Source organism: Musa acuminata, chromosome BXJ3-6 (assembly GCF_036884655.1).
Source record: "Musa acuminata AAA Group cultivar baxijiao chromosome BXJ3-6, Cavendish_Baxijiao_AAA, whole genome shotgun sequence".
NCBI classification, from domain to species: Eukaryota; Viridiplantae; Streptophyta; class Magnoliopsida; order Zingiberales; family Musaceae; genus Musa; species Musa acuminata.
Window position 1 is genome coordinate 34,752,212 of NC_088354.1, and position 27,532 is coordinate 34,779,743.

Consider the following 27,532-nt stretch of genomic DNA (forward strand, 5'->3'; position numbering starts at 1 on the left):
CGGTCCGTCCCAATCCGATCCAACACGACCCGATGCGAACTGACCCGGTCCAATGAATCCACATCGATACAATTGTTGCATTGTACATTCATGTATTGTGAACCGCAGGCGAATGCGATCCTTTTCGCGTTCCTCCCTCTCCTCGCCTGTCCTCTCTTCTCCTACAGGAAAAGAGCATCGGAAATGGCGGCGGCCCTCGCTCGTCTGTCACGAAGAACTCTAGCCGATCCATCCCGACTCCTCCCCCTTCGCCGCCTCCTCTCCGCCGAGGCCGCCGCGCCGGCGGTGTCACCGGCTGCGGGGCCGCCGCTGACGCCGTCGGATCGCGTGAAGTGGGACTACCGGGGGCAGCGCCGGATCATCCCTCTGGGGCAGTGGGTGCCCAATATCGCTGTCGACGCCTACGTCGCCCCGAACGTCGTCCTTGCCGGGCAGGTGACGGTCTGCGACGGCGCATCTGTCTGGAACGGCGCCGTCCTGCGCGGCGACCTCAACAAGATCACCGTCGGCTTCTGCTCCAACGTCCAGGAGCGCTGCGTTCTTCACGCCGCCTGGAAGTCACCCACAGGTCCCCCCTTTCCCTGATCTAAATCTACTGGTCGACTAGGTTGCGTCTTTCGAGTGCGTTTAATTAGATCCAGAATCTTAAGTTTGAATAGTATATGCTTTATGATTCTTCTTCTTTTGCAATTGGAGTTTCTTCCTCCGGCCAAAGACTTGCCTATCTGTGAGCAGTGTTATGATTATTATCTGTGAGGTGTTTGAATGAATTCCTCACGAGTCTCCTTTTAGGGTTTTTTTCCATGTATTTTGCACTAAGCTCTATTTTGCAATCACACTAAACTTAGATTAGGGGTAATTTTATTTATGGCACAACTGACTGGCGGAAATGAAGGCACTTGGAAATTTATCCATGAAACTGCTGCTGACAGGTGAAGAAGCAGATGTCCATGTCATATGCTCATTTGAGGCCATCAAAGGGAAATGAATATGACCTAGTTTATAAGTAAACGAACCAATGGCAAATCACTTAGTTTGATGAAGAATGAACTCAGTTAGCTGGATGGCTAGGTTGCTCTTCTCTCATATGAATTAAATGTTGATATTTTAGTTTGTGGGATTTTGATTGAGCAAGAAAAGTGTCAGTTGAGCAAAACTTGCTTATGGAGAATTTTTTTTTTGGATTGCAAGCCAAGCCAAAGTGTATACCATCAGAGTAGCAGCTGAAATTTGATGACTGTAAAATAATTTCTTCGTCTACTTGATATATTGAATTATGAATCGGTGTTGCACATGAATATTCTGTTGAGTTGGGTAACCTACTGTATCTTTGTTTTATTTTAGCATCCCAAAGAATTTACAACCATGCATTGTATTGATGTAAAAATGCCTTTCCATGAAGGAACTACACTCTGTACATCTCTTTCAAGGGATTATGACGGTTTTTATTGTTACAGAAATAGTTTGGGAATTTCACTTTCTTAGGTGAGGCCAATCCTAGACATCTATGATGGTACTCTATATCATCTTATTGGACTGGTGCTCATGCATAAACTTCAAGAAAAATATTGGAATGGCAAATCTATCTACATGATATCGTGGATACAACCATTCCCACTCTGTTCTACATGTTGGAACTTGTTTGCCTAAGAATTTATTATATATTGTACTTATGAAAATGTCTCACGTTTATAGGGCACTATAGACGTCATTTGTCCCTGAGACAACTGATTTCTGGCAATTTTAGTCCTTAAGTTAAACCCTTATCCTTAACCTTAATAAGCAGCACCCAATCAAGTTTGATATCCTTGATCAAAGTTTTATCTGCCTTTTTTGCTTCACTGGTCCAGGATGGTGGACATTAGTACCTGCAGTAATATACACATGGATCGATGCCATGGATAATTTTGCTTATATCTTAGAGATTGTGGATATTGGATTTGACGAAGATAATGGTTGGTGAATACTAATAATAGGTCGCATAAATGCAAAATGGATTTATCCTATGAACAGTTATTATTGTTTTGGTTGTCTACCATTAGCAAAAATTGCATGAAGGAAAACAGTTTCACATCCTGTGAGTTGTTCCCTTTGAAGAAAATTGAAAGCTCAGATGCAGTCAGAAGAAAGTTCATCTGTACATTAAACCACAAAATGACTAAACAGGGTACATGTGGTCCTACTCAGCCTAATAAAAAAGAACTAGTACTGTAAGTGAAATGCCAGATTTATGTCATCCAAATAAGATTTGCAGATGGAAGAGCCAGCTACTAATTAACTAAAGCCCCAATCTTGATGCTGTGAGGTGACCAAGAATAAGGTTTTTTGACAGTATGTTTTTTACATATACACAAAAATAAATTTTGTAGTTATGCATAACGTGCATGACATGGATTAATCATTAAAGGTTAAGAGAGAATTCATGTATTTATACGGTGGCAGAGACTGGCATGAATGGTGACCAAAGAATTTCACTCTGGATAACTAGTATGATAGAAGATTTAAGGAGAAGCTGAAAGCCTGAAAGGATTGCAAATGTTTTTTTTTCTTCACAAATTTCTAGGATCATCATTGTTCTAGGGAGGAAAAGGCAAAGAGGTCAAATTATAAAGGTAGGTGCAGAGAACGAAGAATAGGAGGAGTGGAAGGAAAAGAAAAAGAGGAAGAGGGCAGGAAGAAGAAGATTTAGTGGGAGTGGAGGAGGAGAAGTGGAGAGAGAAGAAGAGCAAATGAAGGAGAGGTAGAATGTGAGGGTGAAGAAGAAGTGGGAAAAGAATGACGAATAATAAAAGGAATGCAAAAAAAAATGTAAAGGAAATGGAAAGGAGAAAATAAAAAATAGAATAGATATGAAAATATTATATATATACATGTATATATTTTTATTGAATCTGCAATTCAACTAGTTGGTACATCAGTTTGACCAGTGCTCGATGAACTGGAGCTTGCCTGGTTCGATGACCCGTTTGATCTGATGATTACACTTAATAGTATCAGATGTAGGAAAATAAAATTGAATGTTTGGTTGGTTCCTGCCTTGAGCTTTTGTCCTTGAGTACTGCAAGCTAGCTCGAAGCGAGAAATGGCACTTTCATGACTATTCATGATACTTCAGATTGTTTGGTGCTTACTAGCCATCCATATATATTTTCTAAAAGATAATTTTCATATTTCTAGATAATATAGTTTGTATTGTTTTACGCTCATGCAATCATATTTGAACTTTCTATTTGGGCACAAGCCAGCTAGGACTTTGTCGATAGGATATGCTGATACCATTCTTCCACAAGTACCTCTTATATTTTTTGCTTATTATGTAACTTAAAATACACAATTCCATATAAAACAATGAAAAAGTAACTATATCAGAAAGAGTCACTGCTTTGACTCTTTAAATCCAAGTCTTCTGTTAGCTATCTACCCATGCCTCTTCTTGTTATATTACTTGCATTTGTGATTTTTCCTTTGTTAATAACATCTACTTTCTCTTTGACAGATATATTGTTTTTTATGTTTGCTCAGGCTCATGTTTAAATTACTGTTATAGATTAAGACTCTGTGCATTAGAAGCACAGGATAAATAATCAATTAAAAGCAGCCATGTTCCGTATCTAAATTTCAACCTTTCATGTAACCTAACCATTTGTTGGTTGTGTTCGGTTAATGGTACCACAGTGTTGGAGACTGCTGTGATGTTCCGGACCATTATTGTTTCAGGGCACTTCTTCTGTATAGGGAAGTGCCATTTGCTTCCTTGGTACATCTCTCACTAATGCGAACAGGTGCTTTGATGTTAAAGATATTAACAGATGATTGGGGTCTAAATGCTGCTGATTGCTAACTCCCCAACATGGTGAAACATTGATCTTCCGTACTGTGTTGTTTTTAGGTACTTTTTTGTCTGACACTCTCTGTGTCTCTTCACAGACTCTCTGCATGTTTGTCTTCTATAGTGCAGTTGGCAATGGCCTGGATAATTGGGTTCAGCCTCCCTTATCATGTGCTGTGAGAAAAATTTTGGCACTTATCTTCTTATTTGTCTAAAGCATTTGGGGAGTTGTTCTGATGTGTTTAGTAATCTTTAGTTGACTTGCTGTGAAGGACACTTATGACGATCTGTTAGCTCACCTTTTTGTTAACTTAAAAATATGTAGTAAATATTGTACAGAGTTTAATCTGTTGGCAAGGCTGCATTCTTCCTGGTTCTTCCTTGTCGGTGAATTGGTTAGCTATTTCCTTGAAAAAAAAAAAACTCATCTTCAGCATGCTTCTATGTTGTAGGGCTTCCAGCTGAAACATTAGTGGAGCGATACGTTACTCTTGGTGCTTACAGTCTGCTTCGTTCATGCACAATCGAGCCAGAATGTATAATCGGTCAGCACTCTATTCTTATGGAAGGATCATTGGTGGAGACCAATTCCATCCTTGAATCTGGATCTGTGCTCCCCCCTGGTCGTAGGATTCCAACCGGTGAGCTATGGGCCGGCAATCCAGCTCGTTTTGTTCGAAAGCTTACCCACGAAGAAATCTTAGAGATTCCAAAACTAGCTGTGGCCATTAATGATCTTATGCAGAGCCATTTTTCTGAATTCCTTCCATATTCCACGGTTTACTTGGAGGTTGAGAAGATGAAGAAGGCCCTAAATATTTCTCTTTGAAGGAAGAGCATTTTGTTGGCACAGTTGGAGGAAATAAGCAGCGACCACTCGATGTGTATTTTTGGCATCTAAGACCAAATGTTTTTTGTTTGTTGGTGAATATATAACAATGAACGTCTGTGTTGTTTCCTTATGACTGAAATCTAACCATCCCTTCTATTGTTTGTTTCACAAACCAAGTCATTTCACTGCTTTTATTAGTTAAACAACCCTACAGGCAAAAAGCATGGTGATTAAGCCTTGAACATGTATTTTCATATTGTTTCTTGAGCAGCTTTCTTTCTTTTTCATCTTTCCACAGATTGTCCAATTTGTTGAGAGAGAATGTTGCTCCTCTACTTAAATTTTCTGGAGTGGGTGATTGTTTCAGATCTAATCAATGAAGTTTTTTTTTTGTTTTCTTGTCCAGTTGCTGTTGCTTGTATACTTTCCAACTGAGAGACCAATAAGCTAGTCATCATTCATAGTATATTTTCTATCAAGATGGATGTGATAGAATGTCTCAAAATAATCCAGCAGTTCTGAATTAGGTTCGCCTGGATATAGATGTGAATATTATTTAAGATGATAAAAATATCAATCATAAATCTTGAATATAAAAAGCTCTCTTAATCAGGAAAATAAATAATATATAAATAGTAAACAGTAATTTAGTCAAATAACATTGGGCATATTAGATACTGCTTTCTTACTTACCAAGTTGAGGTGCACTCCATCTATTTTAGGACCTCCATCATTTTGGGGCTAATTATAGAGAGTATTAGTTATCTTTAGTATCTCCACCATTATACTTTTTAATTTATACTTACGAAAGTAAAATATTATTTTTAAAAATCATATTAGGATATTTATACTTACGAAAGTAAAATATTATTTTTACAAATTATATTATGGTATTTATACTTACGAAAGTGAAATATTTAATCTCGTTTCATCGGCTCTATATAAATATAAATATTCAATTGTAGTTTTTTAATGCTGCGTATCAAAAATAATTACAGAGGTTTACTACCGCCAATAGAAGGGAAGAGATTGGGAGTGAAATATTATTTTTAAAAATTATATTAGGATATTTATACTTACGAAAGTGAAATATTTAATCTCGTTTCATCTGACTTTATATAAATATAAATATTCAATCAAATAATTACAGAGGTTTACTACCGCCAATAGAAGGGAAGAGATTGGGAGGCTCGTCCAAGGACTCCTCGCCCTCTACGAGAAACATGCATTGGAGATCGGCATCAGTATCAGAGACAACTCCGCCTACTCGCTCGTCCTCCATCCTCGAACAAGAGAACCCTGTCGACAGCACACCGCTCGAGGCTTGAGAACCAGAGAGAAGGGGCTGATCCATGGGATTCGTATCAGCAGGCAGCATTCGGCCAACGTTTGCGATCGAAGCTTGAGACGTCGATGACAGAAGAGAGAGAACACGATGGGAGTGCAGAACTCGGGTCGATCCACCGCATTCGTCCATTGCTGTGCGGCAGAAGGCAGCTTCGCCTTCTTCGTAGCCGTGGGAGAAGGATGGACGGAAACGCTGTTCCCGTGCATCTTTCTCGGCACTAGCAGACTCCAAGAGCGACGTGAGAGGATACATAGAGAACCCGCTCGCTGCATGCAAAGTTCGAGCCATTAGAAGACTCCAAGAGACTGTAAGGAGCTCCATCACTAGTTGATGATGCTCTGTTTTATATGCTCAGTGAGGCATCAACTTAGAAATAGTCATCAAATGTGCGGTTGAAGGAAAGGGAGACGAGCGATGAAAAGATGAAACCTGGTGGAAGTGGAAGCAGGCAAGCAGAAGCAGTGGATGCTTCTTCTGATCGAGGCTTTCTCCTGCGCCGGTTGTGTCCGTCCAAGCGTTTCCGACAGCTTCGTTTCACCTCATCGAACTCCACCAGCGGGTGAAACCTGCAGGCATCATTCATCTCACCATTCACTATCATCAACAAGAGAGAGAGAGAGAGAGAGAGATTATATATTAGTTCTTATAATTAATTATTTTTAGTATTTTGATCCCTATATTCATTTAAATAAAATAAAATAAAATAAAATATTATTTAATAATATTTTAGTATATAAGTATTAAGTATTAAATATTAGAAAAATATAAACATAAGCTGCTAACTAATCAGATTGACGAAGCAAATGCAGGGCCGCGTGGCGGAATGTCATTGGCCTCCGTGCCGCTTTACCTGCTGCACTGCTGACAGAAGCGCTGCTCCACGCCGCCCACCATCACCACCGGAGTCTTGGAGTGGAGCTCGCAGACCTTGTGGCGCCGGTGATACTCCCTGCAGTTGGTCAGATCGGACCTGCATCCGTCGACCAAGCACCAAACCCGGTTCCGGCTCGCCGTGCTCGGCGGTTGCGCCCTCTTCCGCGCCCCCGAGGACGAAACCTCCATTTTCGCTCTCTCCAACAGGAAGAAAACAGCCTTTCGTTCCGCGAAGGAGACCAAAGCACAGGTCGGAGTTGCAGAAAGGCCTCGAACGTGTTGAGAGAAGCAGTGAGAGAGGGGAAGCCAAGCAAAAAGCTCATGAAGAGAAGCAGTGAGAGAGGGGAAGGCAAGCAAAAAGCTCATGAAGAGAAGCAGCTCGAAGAGGGCTTTATGTAGCGCTTCCAAACATCCAACTGCTCACATCGAATCCGACAGGAACAGAGAAACTAATATCATATGATCTCGACGTTTTATCTAATCCAATTATTAAGTAAATAAATAACCTGATAATAAACGTGATAGAAAGATCAAAATCTATCTTCCTTTTGGAAAATACGATGCTTTCTTTCCCGGGAAGTAATGTCGAAAAGGACCGTTATGATTTGGTCTCGTTCGACAAAGATTGCTCCGAATTTATGATATCTATGTGGAAATGTAACACGGAACGGCTAGTGATTCTGTCGTGTTTAACAATCATCATTAAATTCTAATCATGGAATTAAAGTAGTAGTAGTAGTAGTAGTATGCTGATCATATATCAAATCCATCCACTTGTAAAGCAAAAGACTGATTCAATTTATTTATTATTGATGATAAGATCTTGAGATTATATATCATTTAGGTTAATTATAGATTACTCATATAATTAATTATTTTTAATATTTTATTCTTTATATTTTTAAAAATTATATTAAAATCTTTATACTTATTAAAATAAAATATTTAAATTTATTTCTTCCTATGTCGTTTAACTCTACTAACGAAAATATCATATGATTTATCATTAATCACATATTGATTTTATCATTTATCATTGGCCATATGCGATATTTCTATCAATACGAATTCAAATCGAAACCCACTTCCTTCTCCCCAAAGGCATGGCATGAAACAAAGTGATGACTTCCCTTTCTGCGGTGGTGAGAATGATGGGGAATGAACTGATATTGTTTCTTCAATTTTAGCAGCAGCAATTCATGTGGCTTCTTCAACTCCCCCTTTTTGCTGAGGCAATGCTGGTGGTGAGAATGATGGGGAATGAACTGCTATTTTGTCTTCTTCACTTTTGGCACATTTTCAAGCACACTATTGTATCCCTTCATAACTTGTTTCTCATACTTAATATACTAACCATGTTTTCTTATAGTTCCTTAAGCCGGAGAGAAACCAACTATGTAAGCAAAATCTGTGATGAATTCTCTGATGTACTCTAATAAAATATAAAGAAAAGACTACTACTTTTTGGGCACTCTTGAAGTCTTAACACATGTTTTATAAGGTATTCATATGCAGTTTAAAGGATGGTAGATAGGAGAGATTTAAGGTACGGAAGAGGCCACATCAAGGGAACAAATCTTGTTGGACTCTTTTTGATTGATAAGAGGCCACAACAAGGGAACAAATCTAGCAAGGTCACTTTTAGGATTCACAGAAAATGTGATTGATAAGAGGCCACACCCTGGAAGTGCATATTACAACAAAATGGCCAACATGTCATAAAATTTCAAAACCAAGAACTGCCATATTAACATGGAGAAGTAACTTATATTTCATCATGAAACCACAAGATCAGTCTAGTAGGACAGCGGAAATGACAAGCTCAATGTAGCACGGATTCATAAATCTCCATATTGTTCTGATCATCATCACACATTGGTAGGAAGGGGGAGCCACCACCCATGTGATGGGAAAGTAAGTTGGTCTTGACCTACTCTGCATCCAGTGGAGGTGTAAAATCTTGCAGTAAAACCTTTCACTGTGTCATGAAGGTTTGATATCTTGCATTATTAATGTTGAATCACTACATGGCATCAGAACTAATTAAAGTACATATGAAATATCAAAGCAGAACTAAAACCTGAAAAATTTTGGGTAAGTCAGCTCGTGGCTTGCCTCTGTAAAGCAAGAAATAAATCAAACTTAGGGTGTTGGTTCTGAAAACAAAAGGCTTATGTTCACTGTTACGTAAGAAATTTCGTCATCTTGATCACAAAGGGAAAGTGCAATATTAGTTTCTGAAAGAAATGGCAGGCAGAGAAATATGACATCCCAAAGCTATTTTCAACTTACCGTGGTTTGTAAAGTCTTTTGGCTTGCTTCGAAGTACTGATTGGGGTGGTTTATCCCACTATCACATGAGGCAGCATGGACAGCCTCAAAGGTCAATGTACAAGCCACCTGATAATGTTCACGTTATCGGTTAAAGAAGTTTCAGGTGAACAGAACTTAAGAAATCAAGATATCACCAGATTGAGCTCAGGATTTCCAATTTGACTACCTGATAATGCCGGCTCCGTACTTTATCCAATATATCATCTAATGAACGTCCACCAACCCCCATTTTACCAAGAGCAGCCCTCAAGTTTTCCTCGCTGTTAAAAAGAGAATGACAGTTACAGACAACTATGATGGAGAAACAAAAGATTTGCAACATATGCACAAGACTCTTCTGTGCGGCTCGGATACTTTCACAGTGTATTGTGTGCATTGCAGAGTTATAATAGATATACACCAAGAAGTAAAGCACATCAGACTTTTGATTAAACAAGTCAACCAACCGACACTTGTATGATTCACATGCTATCGCTGTTTCAAGTAGAGATATCAATATGTTGTGTTTTTAATAAGGTTCCTCTCCAGTTCACCATCTGAGAAGTCCAGCTACGAAAATATAGTTACATGGCAGAAGGTGTCGAATTATATTATTATGAGAACCTTCTATCCCTTGTATATATCTTTAATCAGGGGAACAGTATGCATAATATTCTTATTCTATACTAGCTAACTTTGTCAAACTATTGAGGACAATCGGCCAATATCCATATGATATTAGTTCTTTTCTCTTACCTTTGCCTTTTTCATGTGGGGGACCAAAATCATGCCATTACCTATTTAGGCATGCAGAAGATCTACTGTTTAGGTACTAATATTTAAAACAATCATAAACTTCTATTTTATCCATAAAGCAACCAAGCCATATCCATACAAAAGTTGCATCTAATAATACATATTATATACATCAAAGCAAGCACATTTTTGATGAAGCTATGATGCCATCTAAAGGACTTGGACAATAACAGCTAAATACTAGATGGTGCAGATCAAATAAGTCAAGCATGAAACTCACCTGAAATGCCGGTAAGGACAACCATGGTGATCACCAACACTAGGAGTTGAAGAAATAATTTTGTGACAGGCGTAAGGTGTATAATCCTGATAGAATTAGATAACATGAAAGCAAAATCAGCCATTTGCCAATTCTAAAGATATTTATTAAGCAGGGTAGCGTACTGTTCTTTTTCCTTCTTTTCCATAGTTGTGGCGTATGCTGTATGAATATTCCTTGTCAAATCGCTCAGCACCAACCTGTGTCAATATGTAACAACTAATGTCAGCAGAAGATATAAGAAATGAACCTACAAAGTGTGGTGCAACTTATCTAAATGCATAATTTTCAATTTTAATGTCTTCTTAGTGTTCAAAGCAGGAGATTTAAGCACTTATATGGCCAGAAAATCTTACTAAATGAATGATCTTTCAAAAGAGAAAAGCACAAACTCAGCTAACCTAATTCTTTTCACTCAAAATAGGGGTTATCTTAAATAATGTTTAAACTCAGGCAAATCAAATTGCCTTTCCAAACAACCTAGACTATATAAAACCTATAAACAGCAATAGTACAAGATAAATCAATTGCTATACAATTGAATTGATGCATCTCTACGACCTCCTACCTAATTTTCTAGCCGAAAAATACAAAAAGAGGGATCTTTCCCACATCAGAGTGCAACATGGTTTAATTTAGGGAAAAAAAAGGAGGGGGAAGTAAAAATCTCATAATTCAAGCATGCTCCATCGTATTTGAGAATACTTGTGATAGAGTTATCCATCTAAAATGCAGAAGATAAAACCTAAAGCAAAATCACAAACTCAGAAAACAATTTAATGCAGAAAAACCTTCTGAGAAAACTCTGATTTCCAGAATGCAAGAGCATCTTCCAATTTTAAGCCTACAGCCTGCAAAGGGAAAAAAAACAATTTGACATATTAGCAAGTTACCAGAAAACCTGAGAATTATCATTTCAACCTAAATCATAACAAGAAGGTCAACAAGAACTTATATGGCAAATCATGTACTTTTTTCTATAAGTACATAGATCTCATCTGATCAGTGAGATCAGAATCAATAAAAAACCAAAAAAAAAAAACAATGTAAAAGAGTAAATAAATAGAAACATATTAAATACAAAAATGAAATTTGAGAAAATAGTGATGCTATTATATGCTCAAATTTTATTAGATATTTCATAAAATATCTATTTTTCTAAAAGGAAACAAAATTCAAATGTAAAGAAGTATTAAAATAAAAAATAAAAATAGAGAATATTTTAGTACAATATGGTTGCTATGCGCTTCTCAAAAGATGTAATCATATCATAGAAAGATTTCAATAAAGTAAATGACGGTTATATATGTTTAGAAAATGAAAATTCATTTACATGTAGTTTCGAAAGTAATAAAACTTATTGTATCTCTGATGTTTCTCTAATCACCACATGTATTAACTGTCAAATAATGTAGAACATACCAGTGGACAAGTGAAATATGATAACATTATAGTAAAAAAGAATACCTTAAGGAAAAGGCCAAGTTGCATTCTTCCTCCATGTTTTAAATGGTGATTTTCTCGTAACTGCAGGCACAAAACCATATATAAGTCCAGCTGTTAAGATTATAATAGATATTCAATTAGTTAAGATTCATACATATAAAGATCTACTACCTTATCAAACAAATGGCGCATACAAAGAGGAAAAGAACTGCTAGCTAACTGGTCAATGTCCTTCAAAGATATCTCAGAAAATTCTTTTGGCTGTGATAAATACTCCAATAATCAGCTAAATCAAATTACTTTTGGATGACTTAACAAAATAGTAGAACGAAAGTCTAACCTGAGAGTAGTCAGGCCCTAGGTAACCTGTGCTGAGAGCTTCAACAATCTAACATCGGCAAAGATACTATTAAGCAATGGTGATCTTTGAAGTACAAGATTTTTGCTGAACCTGAAAAATAAGACATAAATGATAGCAGTTAAATTAAATATATACTCACAGGAGTCAACCTGTTCTTCTCTTTGTCTCTGATGGTAGAGGTCCATTTTCTGCTTGAAATCACATCATAGTTATGAAGGTTAGAAGTCACGATGTATCTTGACATTTGAAAAGAGCCAATGATGTAAAACTAATTCTATGCAGAAAAGAGAAATGATGTTACACAGAAATAAAATCATATTCAAAAGTTGTATATTGGGAATGTTTGAAGCCAAATCAATTAAAATGTGCAACACTATTCTTGCCATGCAATATATTGATGAAAAGCCACAAATGAAATTTAGTTCCTACAAGCTCTTAAAGCACTTCTGTACCATTTCATGTTCAATAAAATATTTACATTGACAAGTCTGTCTTTCATGTTGTATAAATATCAGAATTCAAACTTCCCTCTCTCAATGGTTATGTCTTTTTTTCCCTTATCTTGGAATATTCATGAAAAATGCAACCATCAGGGGCTGAATCCAATCTCTGATTTAATTACTGGTTTTGGATAAAGAAAACAAGTTCTATTGATAATATATTGGATCTACAAGCTTTTATAGAATAGAAGCAGTTCACTGTGGTTCTAAAAGGAATAACAGTATTGCTAAAAATAAACAATTATAAGTGTACCAGTTGCAGGACACCAAAAGCATCAGAATACTTAAATCCGAAATCAAAGGACCATTTTACCTGTTGGTTAGGACAAGGGCCTTGGAGAGATTGCTCCGGAATTGAGTAGCAACAAGTGACACGACCTGAAGAAATGATTACAACCAATTTTAGGATAACAATCATAGGCTTTTGGAGTTCGAATTAGTTGATGTCGAATCCAGTATGGACCTGATTCATGGCAACATAAGCAAAACCTTTAAGCATGAATACCCTACGACCAGCAACAAGTTCTGGAACTTCTTCAAAAGGTACCTACATGCAGATTCGAGTTAGTGAAATCAAGGCTAGAATATACTTCCCGGAAAAGCTGATACTGAAAGAAATGTGGAGCTAGCGTACCTTGAAGAAGAGGGTTTCAGCTGCAAATCATAGAAAAAGATGTCAGACTAGTTAACAGAACAAAGATAAACCTTTAAATGGCTAAGCTATTGTACATACGTGTTAGATCCAAAAGGGAAACATATAAACAGTCAATTAGTTTTTCTCTGAATTAATGATTGCAAATTCCATTGAGCAATTCAATTGCAACACAAGCATTTCAAAACAGGAGTCATCAAAGTCTAATATTATTCATCCATATGCACCTACTTAATTATAACATGCCAAATATCTTATCAGTAGTAGGCTTATACCATTTGAGGATGGACCAGTGGAACGTGCAACTTGATTTAACTTATCCTTCACAGTCTGCAAAGTTGAAAAAAACATTCTTTTTCAAATAAAGACCAACATTCTCTCTAGAAAAAAGTTTTCAGAAAATACATCCCAAATTGGATAGTTAACAATTGAAATTGGAGTACAACATTAATTTGTCTGCTTTGACAACATAAGAGCACAAACAATTTAGTATCACTGATGCAAACATACCTCAAATTCTGCATGACTTATTGCTTTATAGGGTAGCTGAAACTCAGACATGAGCAACCTCTACAAAGCAACAGAAGAAAATTTAGGCACAATGAAACAGATAATCCTTTAAAGCTCTCAGTCTATTAAAAAATATCTAGAGTCTACCTGCGATTCAGGGCTTTCAAGCCGGAAACGGTAACGAAAAAGAGAAGTCTCCATGGAAAGAAACCATTTCCTCAAATCCTCCCTAGATTTCAGAGAGGGGAAATGATGTAAACGCTATTCAGGAAGACTAAATCCACGAACAAACAGAATCATAGCAATTAGAACGTACGTTCTACAGTACACGAGACGAAGCACAAAGTGTGATATAATGTCTTTGTTCATCTCCTCCGATGGATCTTGAAGCCTCATATGTGCCCTCCAAAGTTCACTAACCTAGTTTTTTTGTAGGAAAATACATTAAAAATTTGAAGAATAAATAGACAAATCAAGTAAAAAGTCACACAAAAGTTACCAATTTCTCCATCTCGTCGGGCTTTTTCCCACGGGACAAGCCATCCGAAATCCCATGCAGGACTGCACCGAAACAATTCAAGAATATACAATCAGTTACCATCAAACCCAATGGATTCACAATATCCCCAGAAACTCCGCACACAAGAAAACCCTAGAAATGGGGAAAGGTGGGGTTTTGATGGTACCACGAAGGCGATCTATGGCGTAGAGCTCGAAATCTTCCAGCCGAACCTCGAGTACCGGAGCGGAGCGGTAGAGAGAGAGGGCCGGCGCAACGGCGGCATCAGCCGGTTTCCTCTGGGATCGTACGATCTCCATCGCCTTGCAAGTCTTCGAACCAAGAAAGAGAAGCGACGCATTTTATTTACTGAGGAAATATTTGGCGGGAAACGCTTCACGCCGGTCCGATTGGGCCGAGTGAACCCGGACCGGGAGGAACCGATGCAAACGCGTTCTCTTATCCATGTCCGGTTGGCCCGATTTCATTGATGGAGCGGGTCGGTTTATAATCCGGTTTTATCGTTCTTGGCAACATCCGATTCTGTTTGTCCGGTTTTACGGTCCTCATGGTCAGCAAAGGAGACAAAATCTTCCATTGTCAACTACATCTATTGGGCCCTAACAGTTAAAATATAACTTGATAAGTCACGAATATCATTCATTAGTGAGTTGGTCGGATTGATTCACTATCGAAGGTGCAAGTCTCTTCTGATATCTCCTCCTGATATAGGGTACTAACGTGATGAGCCAACATGGGAGGCTCATCGAAGGTATCATGGTTTAGAAACGAAGAGGTCAGGTAAGAGAATAGGGATATTCACTATTGCGGAGCCATCTCTTTGCAAACGAGTGATCCTCAAGCCACGAGGTCGACTCTAGGCAACATGGTCATCTTTTGGTCGCTAGTGATCCTGCACAATAGGTCTGCGCTAGAGACTTCCCAGCTCAACCCTTCAAATACTTAAGTTAGTGAAAGACAGAGGGAGAGGAAAATAACAGTATGAGCCATGTGAATGAGAGAGTAGAGAGTAGAGAGGCTATTACGTACTTCCCCCCAACGTAAGTTGTTAATTACCATCGACATTTCAGGCGACTAGTTTATTTGCTCTAGATGGCACAAGTCGACTCTTCTGATTCTAGTTTGCTACGTCGTCGTGAGATCGTACTGCACATATGCGTTATGTCATCTCTAAGATCCCACTTTGATTCCGAGGTGACTATCATAATCAAAGGACTTCTAACGTAAGTCAAACAACAAATAAGTCGAGCTAGATCTCTCCCTATCACTTATCAACTCGATTAATTACCATTTAAATAAATTAATAGAAATTTAACTAGCATTTTATGTGTAAAATTTATTATATGAGATTTTGAATTCTTAATTTGAAAATTCAATTCATATTTTTTCCTGTTAATTTCTTCTTCCATAAAGAAAATTTTATATTTGATCAAAAAGGTATTATCCCATTCACAAATTACATGATGCTTACAATCAGCATTTAAATTAAATGAAGATCACGATCAACCTTAATATCGTGTATGATTAAGATCGATGGTCATCATATGATCAACTTACATGGACGGTGGAGACTGCTCCCATGACGGCATTAAACGGTCATGACTTTCACACATACATAAAATGATGCTTCCATATACAGTACAAAATAAAAATATTTTGCATGAGCACCCATTCACAAGCAGCTAAGTGCATGCTTAAATCTTGCTATCACGACTAAAACCCACGAAATCGCAAGCAAAAAAGCAAAGGAAGCACAGTGAGATCCCTCTGTAGCCAAGAAGGACAAGATGCTACATTCAGGGCCTTCACCCACCATCTCTTTTTCTTCTTACAAGCCTTTGAAGGTTGCAAGACCAACTCGGTTTAATTTAAAACAGCCACACAGAGCCACCAATTCTCGAACAAAATTGTGGCCGATACAATAATGTGAACCAGAATAAGCCTGAACTAATCGATCAGAAGAGCAGTGGTATGAAGCAAAGGCAGGTGGCAACCGACAAAATGGGGCGCAGAGGAGAAGCTGTAGATGTATCGATATTAGGCTCTGTTGAACCAAAACCCGGAGGACTCAGCCCACCAATACCACCACCTGTGCCGCTAAAGGTGGGTGCCGTCGGTGGGGTAAAGGTCGTGACTGGTGAATTAGAGGGAGTATTAGTGTTTGGTGTACTTGTTGAGCCTCCTGCTGTGCTGCAATCCAGAAACCCATAGTTGTAAGCCAATATGGTTATATCCTGATGATGCTTCAAATGGAAGAGATAAGCATGCTTGGGCTTGTGAAACATTGATTAAAAGAAATTTTTTTTGTTTTCTTTTGAAACCATGCATTCATGTAAATAATAAACATCAAGCACAGACTCCTAGTTCATATGACTTTCCCTTTCTTCCCCTAAACTGAAGTTAATTGATGGAGAATGCACTCAGAAGAAGTAGTGGCTCTGCCATTTGTGGATTTTACAACACGGAGAAATTACATTATTATTATGTTTTAGGTAGAAAGCATACAGATCTTACATGGAAAGAGTCCCTGATGTCCAATCTTAAGTAAAAGTAAGTTCTTTGTTTTCTTTTGAAACCATAAATTCGTCTAAGGAACGAGCATGATCAGACTCCTGGATCATGACTTCCCTTTTCTCCTCCAAATTAAATTGACAAGAATGCACTCAAGAAGTGGTTGTCATTTGTTGACTTGACAGCACAGACATGTATTAGTTGTTTGGCATCCGAAATGGTTGTGTTAACTTCAAGATATAGAGGGAAAATGAAGAGGTCAAAGCACTATAAATTAGATTACTGACTTCTTGTCAAATTGTGATATTGCTCATTTCTAAGTTGTCGACTGATACTTGTGTTTGGACATAGCCTGACAATGCAGCGTTCTGATTTGATTAAAATGATTGATTTTCACATTTATGTTTTCTTAAATCAAATAGCATGTGATTCAATCCCTCTCCGATTTATCCTTCCCGGCTACTGCAAGAGGCTTCATAAGTCTAGAAGTTTTTCCTTTACACTACTCTTACACCTCCAGAAGTTACCCTGAAAATCTAAAAGATCATCCAATGATCTAAGGACCTTGAAACACAATTGAATCACAAATCCAGGTGTAACAGTAGGTGATGGACCTGACCCTGATCCTACATCATCAATCAGACAATTATATCATGTCCTCCTATCATCCCAAGAACCTTGCAAAACTATTTTCAGCCGAAAACCCGCTATGCAGCTATGTCCATAGGATTGGAACAGCAAGTGTTGTCCACTATAACATCAAAATGGGACTAGTAGCATTTTGTAACAAGGCAAAATTATTACTCTACATGACCAAATCCAAGTCTTTAACCATAAGGTGCATCAAACAATGATTTTATCGCACATACATAACATTGGAGGTGTTATTACGTAGGGTTCGCTATGACGTGAATACGAATTTGACAAACTCATGGATGAAAAATGAGGATTCATATTCAAAGTTCCAGATTTAGTTCAGTTCAGATATTGGATTCTGTAAAAATTTGTTGAGTATAGATCAAGGATGCATGATTGACCTGATAAACATATTCGATCCTAAAATGATGCTCAAGCAATCTCATGACAAAAAGAAAATTAGACAATCATGAGAGGGTGTGAACATAAACATATGTCAAAATGTAATTTAAGAAGGTCCATATATATAAAGCTTAACATTCTCGAAACATGGATATGATTAGCAATCAGGCATAATAATGCTGTGTAAATTACAATGGTGTACACAAAAAAATAACATCAAATCTAAGATAATTCTTTATCTTCTTCCAACCAGAATTCAATTGCTTCAGGATAAAAAAACAAGCATCACGTACCTTGCAGATGAAGGATATGTGCAGGACCCGTAACCTGAAGCAAATTAAGAGATCAAACAAGTTAATCATCATCACCTAAATGTCCATAGTGCTTTCAATTTACCTGAATGTCCATATTAACTATGCTCGATCACAGGAAATGAAAATATAATGCGTTTATATTTGGGGAGCGGGAACAAATCACCACAGCGTGCGGCCACACGCGAAACAGCCACTAATCAAGTTACCTAGAGACTGCGTTCCAGCTGTGACACAGATCTCAATACCCCTCGGTCGTCAATGTTCGTGCAACCTCTGATCCGACGGTGCAAAACAAATTCCAAGCTACACCGAGGAACGAGAGAGGAGAGAGGAGAGAGGAGAGAGGCGAGAGAGAACACTGACTGGGGTCGGTGACGGTGACGGTGGCGGTGCCACTGAAGTCGCAGGCGCCGGGGGCGGCGTTGGAGCGCTGGTAGTAGCTGTTGAAGGCGTAGGAGGCGTGAGAGGGCAGCGTGTTGGGGAGGTAGCAGATCCCGCTGGGCTGCACCGGCGCACAGTCCGCTAGCCCGGACCCACACGCGTAGTCCAGCGCCGCCTGCAGCGCCGTCGCCCCCGCCCCGTTCCGCGCTATGCACCACGTCGGCGCTCCCCTCGCCCCTCCTATCATCCCCACCACCGTCGCCGCCACCAATACCACCACCCCCGCCATTCTTATCCTCACCGCCCGTCCCTTCACCCCCTCCGTCAAAAAGAGAGAAGAGTGTCACTGACGAAAGAAGTCGGCGAGAGAGCGAGAGAGACAGAGCGTTTCACTTTGCGTTCTTTTTCTCGTGGTTCTTTTTCGAGATCGAAGATGCTCATGATGCCTCCCGATTCGTGCATTATAAATCAGACGGTGAACATAGCCTCTTCGCAGCTTTGAAGGGCGCGGTGGAAGCAGTATACGAACGACAAATAGTGACTTCCCCAAGTTTTACCTGTCACGAAACCAGGATGGGTCAAAAGGTGGGCCCACGACGGCCACGTAGCGTTTGAAAGAAGCCAAAATTAAGAGGGGAATAAAGATTAAAGGAATTCAATGTCAATAAATTAAAAGAAGCCACTGTTTGAGAGAAACAACGGAAATAGAGATGCTCTGAACATGTAAAACTGGCAAGTGTCGATCATACCAAGAGGAAGCAAATGAACATCCAACGTAAGGGGCATTAAATGTTCCCCATCAGGATAGATAACCAAAAATTATTGGATGAAGCATATTTAAGTAGGCAATTCTTGTTTGCCACAAAATAGATGCATCTTCGGGTGGTAAAATATTACTGACAACAAAATGTACGTCTCCAGGAATGGAAGCTGGATACCATGGAGAGCTTCCTCTTCCTGAGGGTAAAGAATCCTCCGATGCTTGAACAGTAATTGCTATGATTCTTCGTCATCATTTTCATCACCAGCAGTTGCATGCTGAGATTCTGACAGTGATATTCGTCTGGACACTCCTGAGCTGCCATTTGCAGCAGTTTCCAATGGCAATGTCAAACCAGAAGGCTCCGGCAAAATGCTCGATAGATGCCAAGCAGTTGGAACTTCGGCCATGGAGGATGCCGAAAGGCCATATGTGTAAGTCCTAATGGGATGGTCATATTTGCAGTTTGGACCAAATTTGCAGATTCCATAGCGAGAATAAAAATCACACAATGGCTCTCCCTGTCGATATTATAAAGAAGAATCTTAGAGTTCTTGGTTATTTCATAAAAAGGACAAAAATGAATAATATAACATGAAGCAAAACTGTCCTTCCAAGAAATAGGAAGTGGAACACTGAGTATTTACATAGAAATGATTTGTATTCTTCATATATGTATATTATTTCCTAAAATCCAATATTTAAGTTCATTGCTAACTAATACAACGACTACTCAGAAACTTGATCTTATACTCCACTGAGCCAGCTCGAAATCTCAAGAACTAAAAATTATGCCTTCCATCTCTCAATATAATATAATAGTGATAAATCAAGCGAAAAATTTAGTGAGAGATCCATAATTTCTTTTTAGCAGAAAGAGGGATGAAATCTCATTCCAAGTGAATGTTTTGGAGTTGAATTTCAAAAAATATAAAACAAAAAAGAGAGCATCAGTTCCTCCCCACTAATCTTAGGGAGCATGGTTGTAGGTGAGAAAGAAATATTAACAAACCTTGTTGTTAATGACTTAAGTTTGCTAAAGGAAAGGACTTTGGCAATTATTTTTGTAGGGCTAATATATGTACATGAAGAAGGGATTAAAATGAAAACCGGTTAAGTCTTTATCATGCATCTACAGATTGCATTCATCAAAAGTTCACCCATCCATTCGTCGAAAGAAAAATAAAAGGGTGAAAGCAACATTGACAGATGACAGGATAGTGAATTATTTATTGTTCATTTTACTTCACACGTTAATTTTCCAAAGAATTCTAGATCCAATTATTGAAAGTTTAAACTCATCGTTGCATCTAAGATGAATGTTTCCAGAAAAAGGGAAAGAGGATTCTCGAGGTAACTATGTTTTCCTTTGAACAAGTCTAGAGTTGCCTCTATGATCTCTAATTTAAGAATGATATACCTGCAAAAGCATAAGTATCCAGTTGCCAAGGTGATGGGATTTTGTTGTATGCATGTGTGTTTAAATCATGTAGTGTGCCAGGTAGAGTTCAGTTTAATCAAAACTAGTTATTGTATACATACAAAAAACAAAGTGAGATTTCTAGCAGGAACTCACATTTCAGTATCATGTTATAGAGTTCTCATCTTCTTCTAGGCCATAAAGAAATATTTGGTAGAAGCACAACCCTTAGTACAAATATTGACTAACTAACCTTGCAGACATAACCATAATATATCATGTCTAAAATTAGTAGTAACTCCATAACATGTTTAATCTAGCTTCAAAAACCATCTTGTTGGTGTGCCTAAATATCTTTCTCCTGATAAAGTCAGCATCGTTTCTTTCTCTCTTTGTGACATGAAGTTTGTTCCCATGAGACTGTTTCCATATTGTCGAGGTTCTTATATCAAATATTGTTACCATGAATCCAACCCTTGATACTCAGGTCATATTGGAGTGATCTTAACATGACATCAATTAGTTGCCTAAAAGATCCGTCAAATAGCATGCTACATCTAAATTAGAAAGCACAATTAATATACTCCTTAGTAGACTAGTCAGCATACGATCTCAAAACCTGTTAATAGTTGATCTGATGCATCTTAAAAAAGTAAATTAAGTTCTTCTATGGCGCGGAAGAGGTTGTAACTTAGGAAGGCCAATGCATCCAAGAGATCCCAATAAAGTTTTAACAATTCATCTAGTTCACCAAAACCCTACTCTTTATCTTCTGATGAGCCCCTCAGAGCCATTAAAAATAATCCAAAATCAACTTGTTTTAGATGAACAATGTATTAGATTGTTTGTCATTGTGTTTTACGTGGAAATTAGGTGTCTTCTTAGGAAGTGTTTTATCCAGGAATTCTCTCAAATATCCATAAATACTCACAAAAGCTTCTGGTGATTGATGGATCACACATGATAATATGCTAAAAAGGTGATTTCTTAACATAATCATCCCCTTAGATATAATAAAAAAATGCTTTATCATTTACAGCTAGACGCTATATCCTTCAATACATAAAAAAACTAATAATTCCTACATATATGTTAATATCTCAAACAAAACCACTTATACCAGAAAACTAACTTCAATGGAAAGGGACTGCAAGCGGTGTAAGGTGCAAAACTGATCCTAAACATGATAGACTGTTCACTGAAGGAGTATGGAAAAAAGGTAGATTGGATGAATAACTTACTGGACGTAGTGGGAGGCCCAATGGACTTAGCACACAATTTGGAACTGGAACTAGTCTCTCCCTAGGATGATGAAACTTGCAGACTGCACCAAACTTACAGTCTCCAGTCTTCATGTAGAACTGGCATTCAGGTTGACCATGCCTCTCAGGAAATATGTTCTCTCTGGGAACTGCATACATGCCCACAGGAACAGGACCTGGTCGATAAGATGGAAATTTCCCATGAGCTCCAGTACTTGTCTCACCTTGCTGCGGGGCACTATAAAACTGAGCAGTCCCTATTGTTTGCTGACTCTCTGGTGATGATCCCAGCTGTCCCTGCAAGTCTATCAATTAGTGATCATGATGGGAATGCACAGTGCCAAATATACAGCTCTCTCATGCAAGATGCCAAATAAATCAGAATATCTAAGATGAATATGTGAGAATGCAAGTAAGTCCCACGTTCTGCCAAGCATGAGTAGCAATTATGACATATCCCAAACTAGTTAGAGCTAAAATCAGCAAAATGACTTAGTATGATAAACAATTTCTTCTATTAATTCCATGTACCTCATCTCATAATCAATTTCTTCTACTAATTCCAAGTACCTCATTTTAAAGTAGTAGCAAAAGTATGTGAACTTGAATATTGTGTTCCAGGGGAACAGGACACAGAGAACCAAACAAGGATAGAGCTAGATGCAGTGGATATATCTTATCAGGAGACTGGTGTCTCAGATATGCTTAGCATTTATTGGCTTTATACTTCTCTTGCATAGTTTAAAGAAAGTCTTATGAAAAAGTTTAATGGTTGTAAATGATCCTACTTAACACAAGAATAAGATGACATAAGTACAAATCTATTATGAAACTGCATAACTTTTGTACCCAAGAAAGAATTAACTACTAAAGTATGTTCAATGAGCTTCTCCATGTGTAGTTTCTTTACATACATGGGAAATTCATAAAAGAAAATTCAAAACCGCAATAAATTTGAAAGAAAACAAAGTGTTCAAGTTGCATATTAGAATCCACAGAAAATAATCAGAAAAAGATCTAATGCTTGAACCATTATGACTGAAAGTCAATAGAAGCAAAAAAGAAACATTTAACAATTAACATAACTTACAGAGTAAGAAGTCCAACCAGGAACTTGGACCACACCCTGAGGAAGAATTAACTGAGCATAACTCGAAGAAGCTTGCCATTGAGGGCTTGGAATGAAAGAAGACCTTGATAAGGTCCAGTTTGTCATCTCCGCTGGATAAGTTTGCTGACTGGGGGTTGTCGGAGAATGTGCAGAAGGATAAACAGGAGATCCATGTAGAGCAAGTACCGCATTAGATGGCTGTGGATGGTGAAATTTACATGTACTCCCGAACTTACACTCACCGGTTCTTAAATAATATGCACATTCCTTCTCATTCTATGATACAAAATTGTTAACTGTCAGGAATTTGTCCAATTAACAAAAAGGAAGTTGAAAAGGCAAAAATATGATGTATATTTAGTCATTTAATCATCAGCACCACTTGATACTAACAAATCCTGCCATATCAGAGAAAAAAAAAAAAAGGCAGAGCAAGCACAAACCGGTCGTAGCGGGTAGCCTAAGATATTTAATTGAACTTGTTCAGAAATTCCAGCTTTCTCCCTAGGGTGGTGGAACTTGCATGTAGCTCCAAATTTGCATGTTCCTGTTTTCAAGTAGTACTGAAAATGTATAGAAAGTAAGTGTTATAGAGACACTAGGCTAGCAGATGATGGAACAACAAAAGAAACTAAAATTTCCTTCTTATTAAGACAGTAATTTTCCTTGTAAGAGAGAAGATTAGTTCATTAATCCATAACTTCATTCAAAAAGAAAATGAGAAAACCTTCTAAAAAAACAAATATAATAGCAGACAACAAAACAAGGATAGCAGAAGGTAAGACAACTAAAAAATCCAAACAAGAATAATTGTTTCCAGTGAAGAGATGATAAGATGCAGGCTGTTCACTTGTTTCTCAATATAATAAGTTTGTTAACTGTTGTTTCCTCAACACTGACCAGAACAAAATTACCTATGTTCCTTTTTATGTGACTTGCAGATATTTGCAATCCAAATCTATGCTTTAGGTGTTGGCATTGTCAAGTATTTTATTTAGAATCCTGGAGCTAGTGTCCCAGTGGGATAAGTAATCCTAATACAACAAGGTGTTCTCTTGAGGGAAAGAAACATAATTATGATTTGGTTTTCTATAAATATCTCATGTATCTCTAGATTTTTGTGCGGAAGAGCAAGATGTGAAGAATATTTTTGGTGCTCCTAGGTTTCTCTTTAGGGTATCTAGAGAGGATACTCCCTATGGTTTTTAGAGAAGGTGAGAAAATGGTGCAAATTCTTCACGGTTTATGTGAGAGGATCTACAAGGAAATCTATGCCTAGTTAGGGATAACTCAAGGTCTTGTGATTGATCTCACATAGTAAAGAATTTGGTTTTCTCTATGGATGTAGGCAGGGATTTGCTGAAACACGTTTATCTTACGTCGGCTTTTTTGTATGCATTTGATTGTTGATCTTTGAATTTTTTCTTTTGGTTTTGAAATTCTTCTCTCCCTCCCCAACACAAAGTAGAGTTGGTCTGTATAGCAAGAAGATGCAAATGACCCTCATTACCTAAAGGTGTTGACCATAGAACTAACTGTCCGAAAAAAGATACAAGTGACTGACTCCAAATGGCAACCAATAATAGGCAGTGAGATGAACATAAAGAAACTTTGTGGTGAATACATCATAAGAAAAACAAGAAACAAGGTATCCAGATGAACATTTTAGAATTGAGCAGCTTTCAAGAACAAGACAATGCAAAAATATGTCAAGTACAGGTGAAAATGTACAGACATTTCAATATATTGTCCATAGTTATTTTCTTCGGAAATTAAATACATGAAACCCAATCAAAGTTGGAACCCGTTTCATATTAGTTGTCAAGATCAACAAAGAAAACAATACAACCTGACACCAATCATTGCTTTTTGGCATTACAACTTCACTTACACCGGATGCAGTAAAATGCATAAAGGTGCAAAAAGAAATATAAAATCTCTTAATGTGATAAACAAAGAATCACCTGACATTCAGGTTGGCCTACTCGTTCAGGATACCCTCCTCTGATACTTGTAGCAGCAACAGCCTGAGATTTGACATGACCTAATAAAAATCATCAAGTCTGCGAACTCTATTTAGGGGCATCCAGAAACATGTAAAAGCAGTTTTAGCAGAAAATGAAGCAACAAAATGGAGAAAATAAGTTTTTCAGGGAACTGTGATTAGCTAAAACAATAATTGCCTAATGCAAATCATGAAACACACAGATGGATGCAGCAACTCTTCCACGAGTAAGAAGTCCAAGTTTCAAAGTAGACAAAAAAATAGGTAGATGACAAACAAGCATAGCTAGGTGCATCAAAAAGGAACTATTGTATCTTCTCAAAGTAAAAGTAAATATACCAAGGTAGATTGCATCTAGGTTAAAGTTGAAAAAGGGAAAATCTTTCTAAAGACAGATTTATCTGGTCAGTAGATCTCATACAACAAGAAGGATCAAAAGCTAAACTGTATATATCATTACAACTAAACCGCTTAGAAAGTGCAGCATATACCAAAGGAAATTAGGTATAAACTGGTATCAAAATCACATGAGCTAGCCTAAATTTTGTAACAACTCTTAAGCAAAGGAACTATTTTAAATAAATACAGCCTCACTTAAAATAGAATTTCTAAATAGAGTAGAAGTTATTTATATAGCATGCTTTATATAATAAGGGCATCTAATTACTAACAAAAAGTCATACTTCTATTGGGACATAAATGCCATTAAATGTAACCCAAAAGCACAAGCATCTTAAGAATTCAAAACTAGAAAACATCAGTGGTAAACAGAAGACATCAAATTACGTACAGCCTATCCCAATTTTTTACTTTAAAGTAACAAGTAAGTTTATCTATCAACTTAATGCTATTCTTGGGAACCAAACGAGCAGTTGAAATGGAAGAATAATTATGCTTCCATATCAAATTGCAGAATCCAAGAGAGATCATCTCATGGGCACTTCCATTACCAGCATCCTGTTTGGAGGATGATTAAATTTGCAAGTCATCCCGAATCTACAAAGGCCGGTCCTGATGTAATAAGCACAATCTGGCTCCCCTGGCCGTTCAGGAAAGGGACCAGATTCCATTGAGTCAGTTCCTCTCCAGTTCCTTTTCCACATTGTTCCTGCCACGTTATAAAAGGTGCCAGATTTTAGAGCCTTCCAACGCTTGATAGCAGCTCAGAAGATAAGATGAGGAAAAAATTGCTGACAGTAGAAAGCTGCACAATGGACAAATATAGAGAAAAACAACAGAGCTGAAATCATTACGATTCCTACAATAGAACAGTTGTCAGAGATAAGACAAAAACAATAATACTCGAGGAAAAAAGGGTCACCTCGATGGCATAGATAAACCTGGCATTTCCAACTTTCATCAATTAATTGACTCCCAATGCCATGGTCAAGCAATATGTACGCTCTTAAAAAGAAAAGGCTAGTTTTTACGGATGTCATTACTCTGAGTCGCCAGACCGTCAACATAAAACAGGAACATAACAATAAGCTATAGATTTCAAATAAACGTCAGGATGATCCTATCGCATAAATTCAAAATCATATGCACATATATCTATATTTTGAATATAAAAGCCAAAATGGAAGCAGCATAAGTCATCAAATAGGAGTTGCCTCGATCAAACAGAGCAACTTCTCATTAGAAAAAGCTTTCCTATGTGGTGAAATCAAAATGTTCAAAATTTAAACCTAACAACGATTCACTTCACCAATCCTCTCGCGAAACGAAATTTCTAATGGGGAGAGCAAGAAACTCCAACGTTTCACTTCACCAACCCTCTCGCGAAACGAAATTTCTAAAGGGGAAAGCAAGAAACTCCAAAGGATCAGAACGGGATTTCCATATCCACGATTAAAATCCTAGCTTTCACATAGCTCTTTAAAACGACACAAACGTACGACTAGTGGCAGAATTGCTACAGTGTCCCAAGAAGAAAGAAACCCTAGCCCAAACCTTCATCAATAGCCGGATGCGACGACAGCGACGATGGCCCCTCTGTTACGACCCTGGCGGAGCCCCGCAACTTCGGCCCGGCCCCCCTCGTACACCATCGGCCACCGTCATCATCGGACCCTCGCTGCCGGAGCTCTCATTCCCAACGCCGACACACCTCAAACTCCGGCACCGGCATCGGCGACTACAGAAATCGCCGAGGATGAGACCGAAAAGGGGGCTCCAAAGCGTAAGCAAATTCGAGAGGCCGAAGAGGTGAAGGAGGACAAGGGGGAGCGCTCTACACTCCACAGACGAGATGAATAAGAACCAGCCATCCGATTCCCCCCTTTCTTTCTCTTTTCACCCCCCGCGCGATCCAACGGGCGAAAGCAATCGACTTAACGGACCCGCGAAGTAAACCGTAACCACCGACGCTGCTCCCATCACAGCTCCTCCCATCGCATGCATCCATCTGTCCGTCTATTTTTCCCAGGCAAATGATCAGAACCGCTGAATCAATGCAGCGTGTGACTGAG

The 27,532-nt window shown here is 38.2% G+C and overlaps 4 protein-coding genes across 6 annotated transcripts; 1 reads left to right on the top strand and 3 right to left on the bottom strand.

Annotated features, from left to right (window-relative positions):
• Positions 1-93: 93 nt before the first annotated feature.
• On the top strand, positions 94-4,791 carry LOC135641871 (gamma carbonic anhydrase-like 2, mitochondrial). Its single transcript, XM_065157654.1, has 2 exons — positions 94-568; positions 4,282-4,791. Exons 1-2 carry the CDS (start codon positions 184-186, stop codon positions 4,656-4,658), a joined length of 762 nt encoding a protein of 253 aa, XP_065013726.1. The 5' UTR covers positions 94-183; the 3' UTR covers positions 4,659-4,791.
• A 3,836-nt stretch (positions 4,792-8,627) lies between these two features.
• Positions 8,628-14,585, bottom strand: LOC135639478 (probable DNA primase large subunit). The gene is made up of 20 exons (XM_065153243.1): positions 14,426-14,585; positions 14,239-14,300; positions 14,056-14,159; positions 13,887-13,968; positions 13,740-13,799; positions 13,505-13,559; positions 13,212-13,231; positions 13,041-13,124; positions 12,891-12,955; positions 12,217-12,265; positions 12,057-12,104; positions 11,888-11,977; positions 11,738-11,797; positions 11,062-11,121; positions 10,396-10,470; positions 10,232-10,317; positions 9,383-9,476; positions 9,175-9,282; positions 8,963-8,999; positions 8,628-8,860 (listed from the first exon to the last, which is right to left on the bottom strand). The coding sequence occupies exons 1-19, from the start codon at positions 14,556-14,558 to the stop codon at positions 8,982-8,984; spliced, it is 1,353 nt and encodes a 450-aa protein (XP_065009315.1). The 5' UTR covers positions 14,559-14,585; the 3' UTR covers positions 8,628-8,860; positions 8,963-8,981.
• A 1,415-nt stretch (positions 14,586-16,000) lies between these two features.
• Positions 16,001-19,387, bottom strand: LOC135641720 (PLASMODESMATA CALLOSE-BINDING PROTEIN 3-like). The gene is made up of 4 exons (XM_065157377.1): positions 19,253-19,387; positions 18,486-19,060; positions 18,102-18,135; positions 16,001-16,449 (listed from the first exon to the last, which is right to left on the bottom strand). Exons 2-4 carry the CDS (start codon positions 18,790-18,792, stop codon positions 16,215-16,217), a joined length of 576 nt encoding a protein of 191 aa, XP_065013449.1. The 5' UTR covers positions 18,793-19,060; positions 19,253-19,387; the 3' UTR covers positions 16,001-16,214.
• Positions 19,226-27,344, bottom strand: LOC135641719 (zinc finger CCCH domain-containing protein ZFN-like). 3 transcript variants are annotated; one of them, XM_065157374.1, is made up of 7 exons: positions 27,015-27,344; positions 26,012-26,169; positions 25,021-25,083; positions 23,500-23,619; positions 23,036-23,332; positions 21,925-22,236; positions 19,226-19,784 (listed from the first exon to the last, which is right to left on the bottom strand). In XM_065157374.1, the coding sequence occupies exons 2-7, from the start codon at positions 26,162-26,164 to the stop codon at positions 19,500-19,502; spliced, it is 1,230 nt and encodes a 409-aa protein (XP_065013446.1). In that variant the 5' UTR covers positions 26,165-26,169; positions 27,015-27,344; the 3' UTR covers positions 19,226-19,499. The 3 variants fall into 3 exon arrangements, with proteins under 3 accessions (XP_065013446.1, XP_065013445.1, XP_065013447.1); XM_065157373.1 differs by having other exon boundaries at positions 21,925-22,242; positions 27,015-27,342; XM_065157375.1 differs by lacking the exon at positions 27,015-27,344 and having other exon boundaries at positions 21,925-22,242; positions 23,500-23,603; positions 26,012-26,086.
• Positions 27,345-27,532: the final 188 nt, after the last annotated feature.

Coding starts and splice junctions, on each gene's coding strand:
- LOC135639478 (XM_065153243.1), bottom strand. CDS start 14,558: ATGGAGATCGTACGATCCCAGAGGAAACCGGCTGATGCCGCCGTTGCG. Junction 14,301..14,425: donor CGCCATAGATCGCCTTCGTG/GTACCATCAAAA, acceptor GTTTCGGTGCAG/TCCTGCATGGGATTTCGGAT. Junction 13,560..13,739: donor TAAGTCATGCAGAATTTGAG/GTATGTTTGCAT, acceptor TCAACTTTGCAG/ACTGTGAAGGATAAGTTAAA.
- LOC135641871 (XM_065157654.1), top strand. CDS start 184: ATGGCGGCGGCCCTCGCTCGTCTGTCACGAAGAACTCTAGCCGATCCA. Junction 569..4,281: donor CGCCTGGAAGTCACCCACAG/GTCCCCCCTTTC, acceptor TCTATGTTGTAG/GGCTTCCAGCTGAAACATTA.
- LOC135641719 (XM_065157373.1), bottom strand. CDS start 26,164: ATGTGGAAAAGGAACTGGAGAGGAACTGACTCAATGGAATCTGGTCCC. Junction 23,333..23,499: donor TAGGCTACCCGCTACGACCG/GTTTGTGCTTGC, acceptor TTTGTATCATAG/AATGAGAAGGAATGTGCATA. Junction 22,243..23,035: donor CTGGTTGGACTTCTTACTCT/GTAAGTTATGTT, acceptor ATAGACTTGCAG/GGACAGCTGGGATCATCACC.
- LOC135641720 (XM_065157377.1), bottom strand. CDS start 18,792: ATGGCGGGGGTGGTGGTATTGGTGGCGGCGACGGTGGTGGGGATGATA. Junction 18,136..18,485: donor CGTCACCGTCACCGACCCCA/GTCAGTGTTCTC, acceptor AATTTGCTTCAG/GTTACGGGTCCTGCACATAT. Junction 16,450..18,101: donor ACATATCCTTCATCTGCAAG/GTACGTGATGCT, acceptor TCTGGATTGCAG/CACAGCAGGAGGCTCAACAA.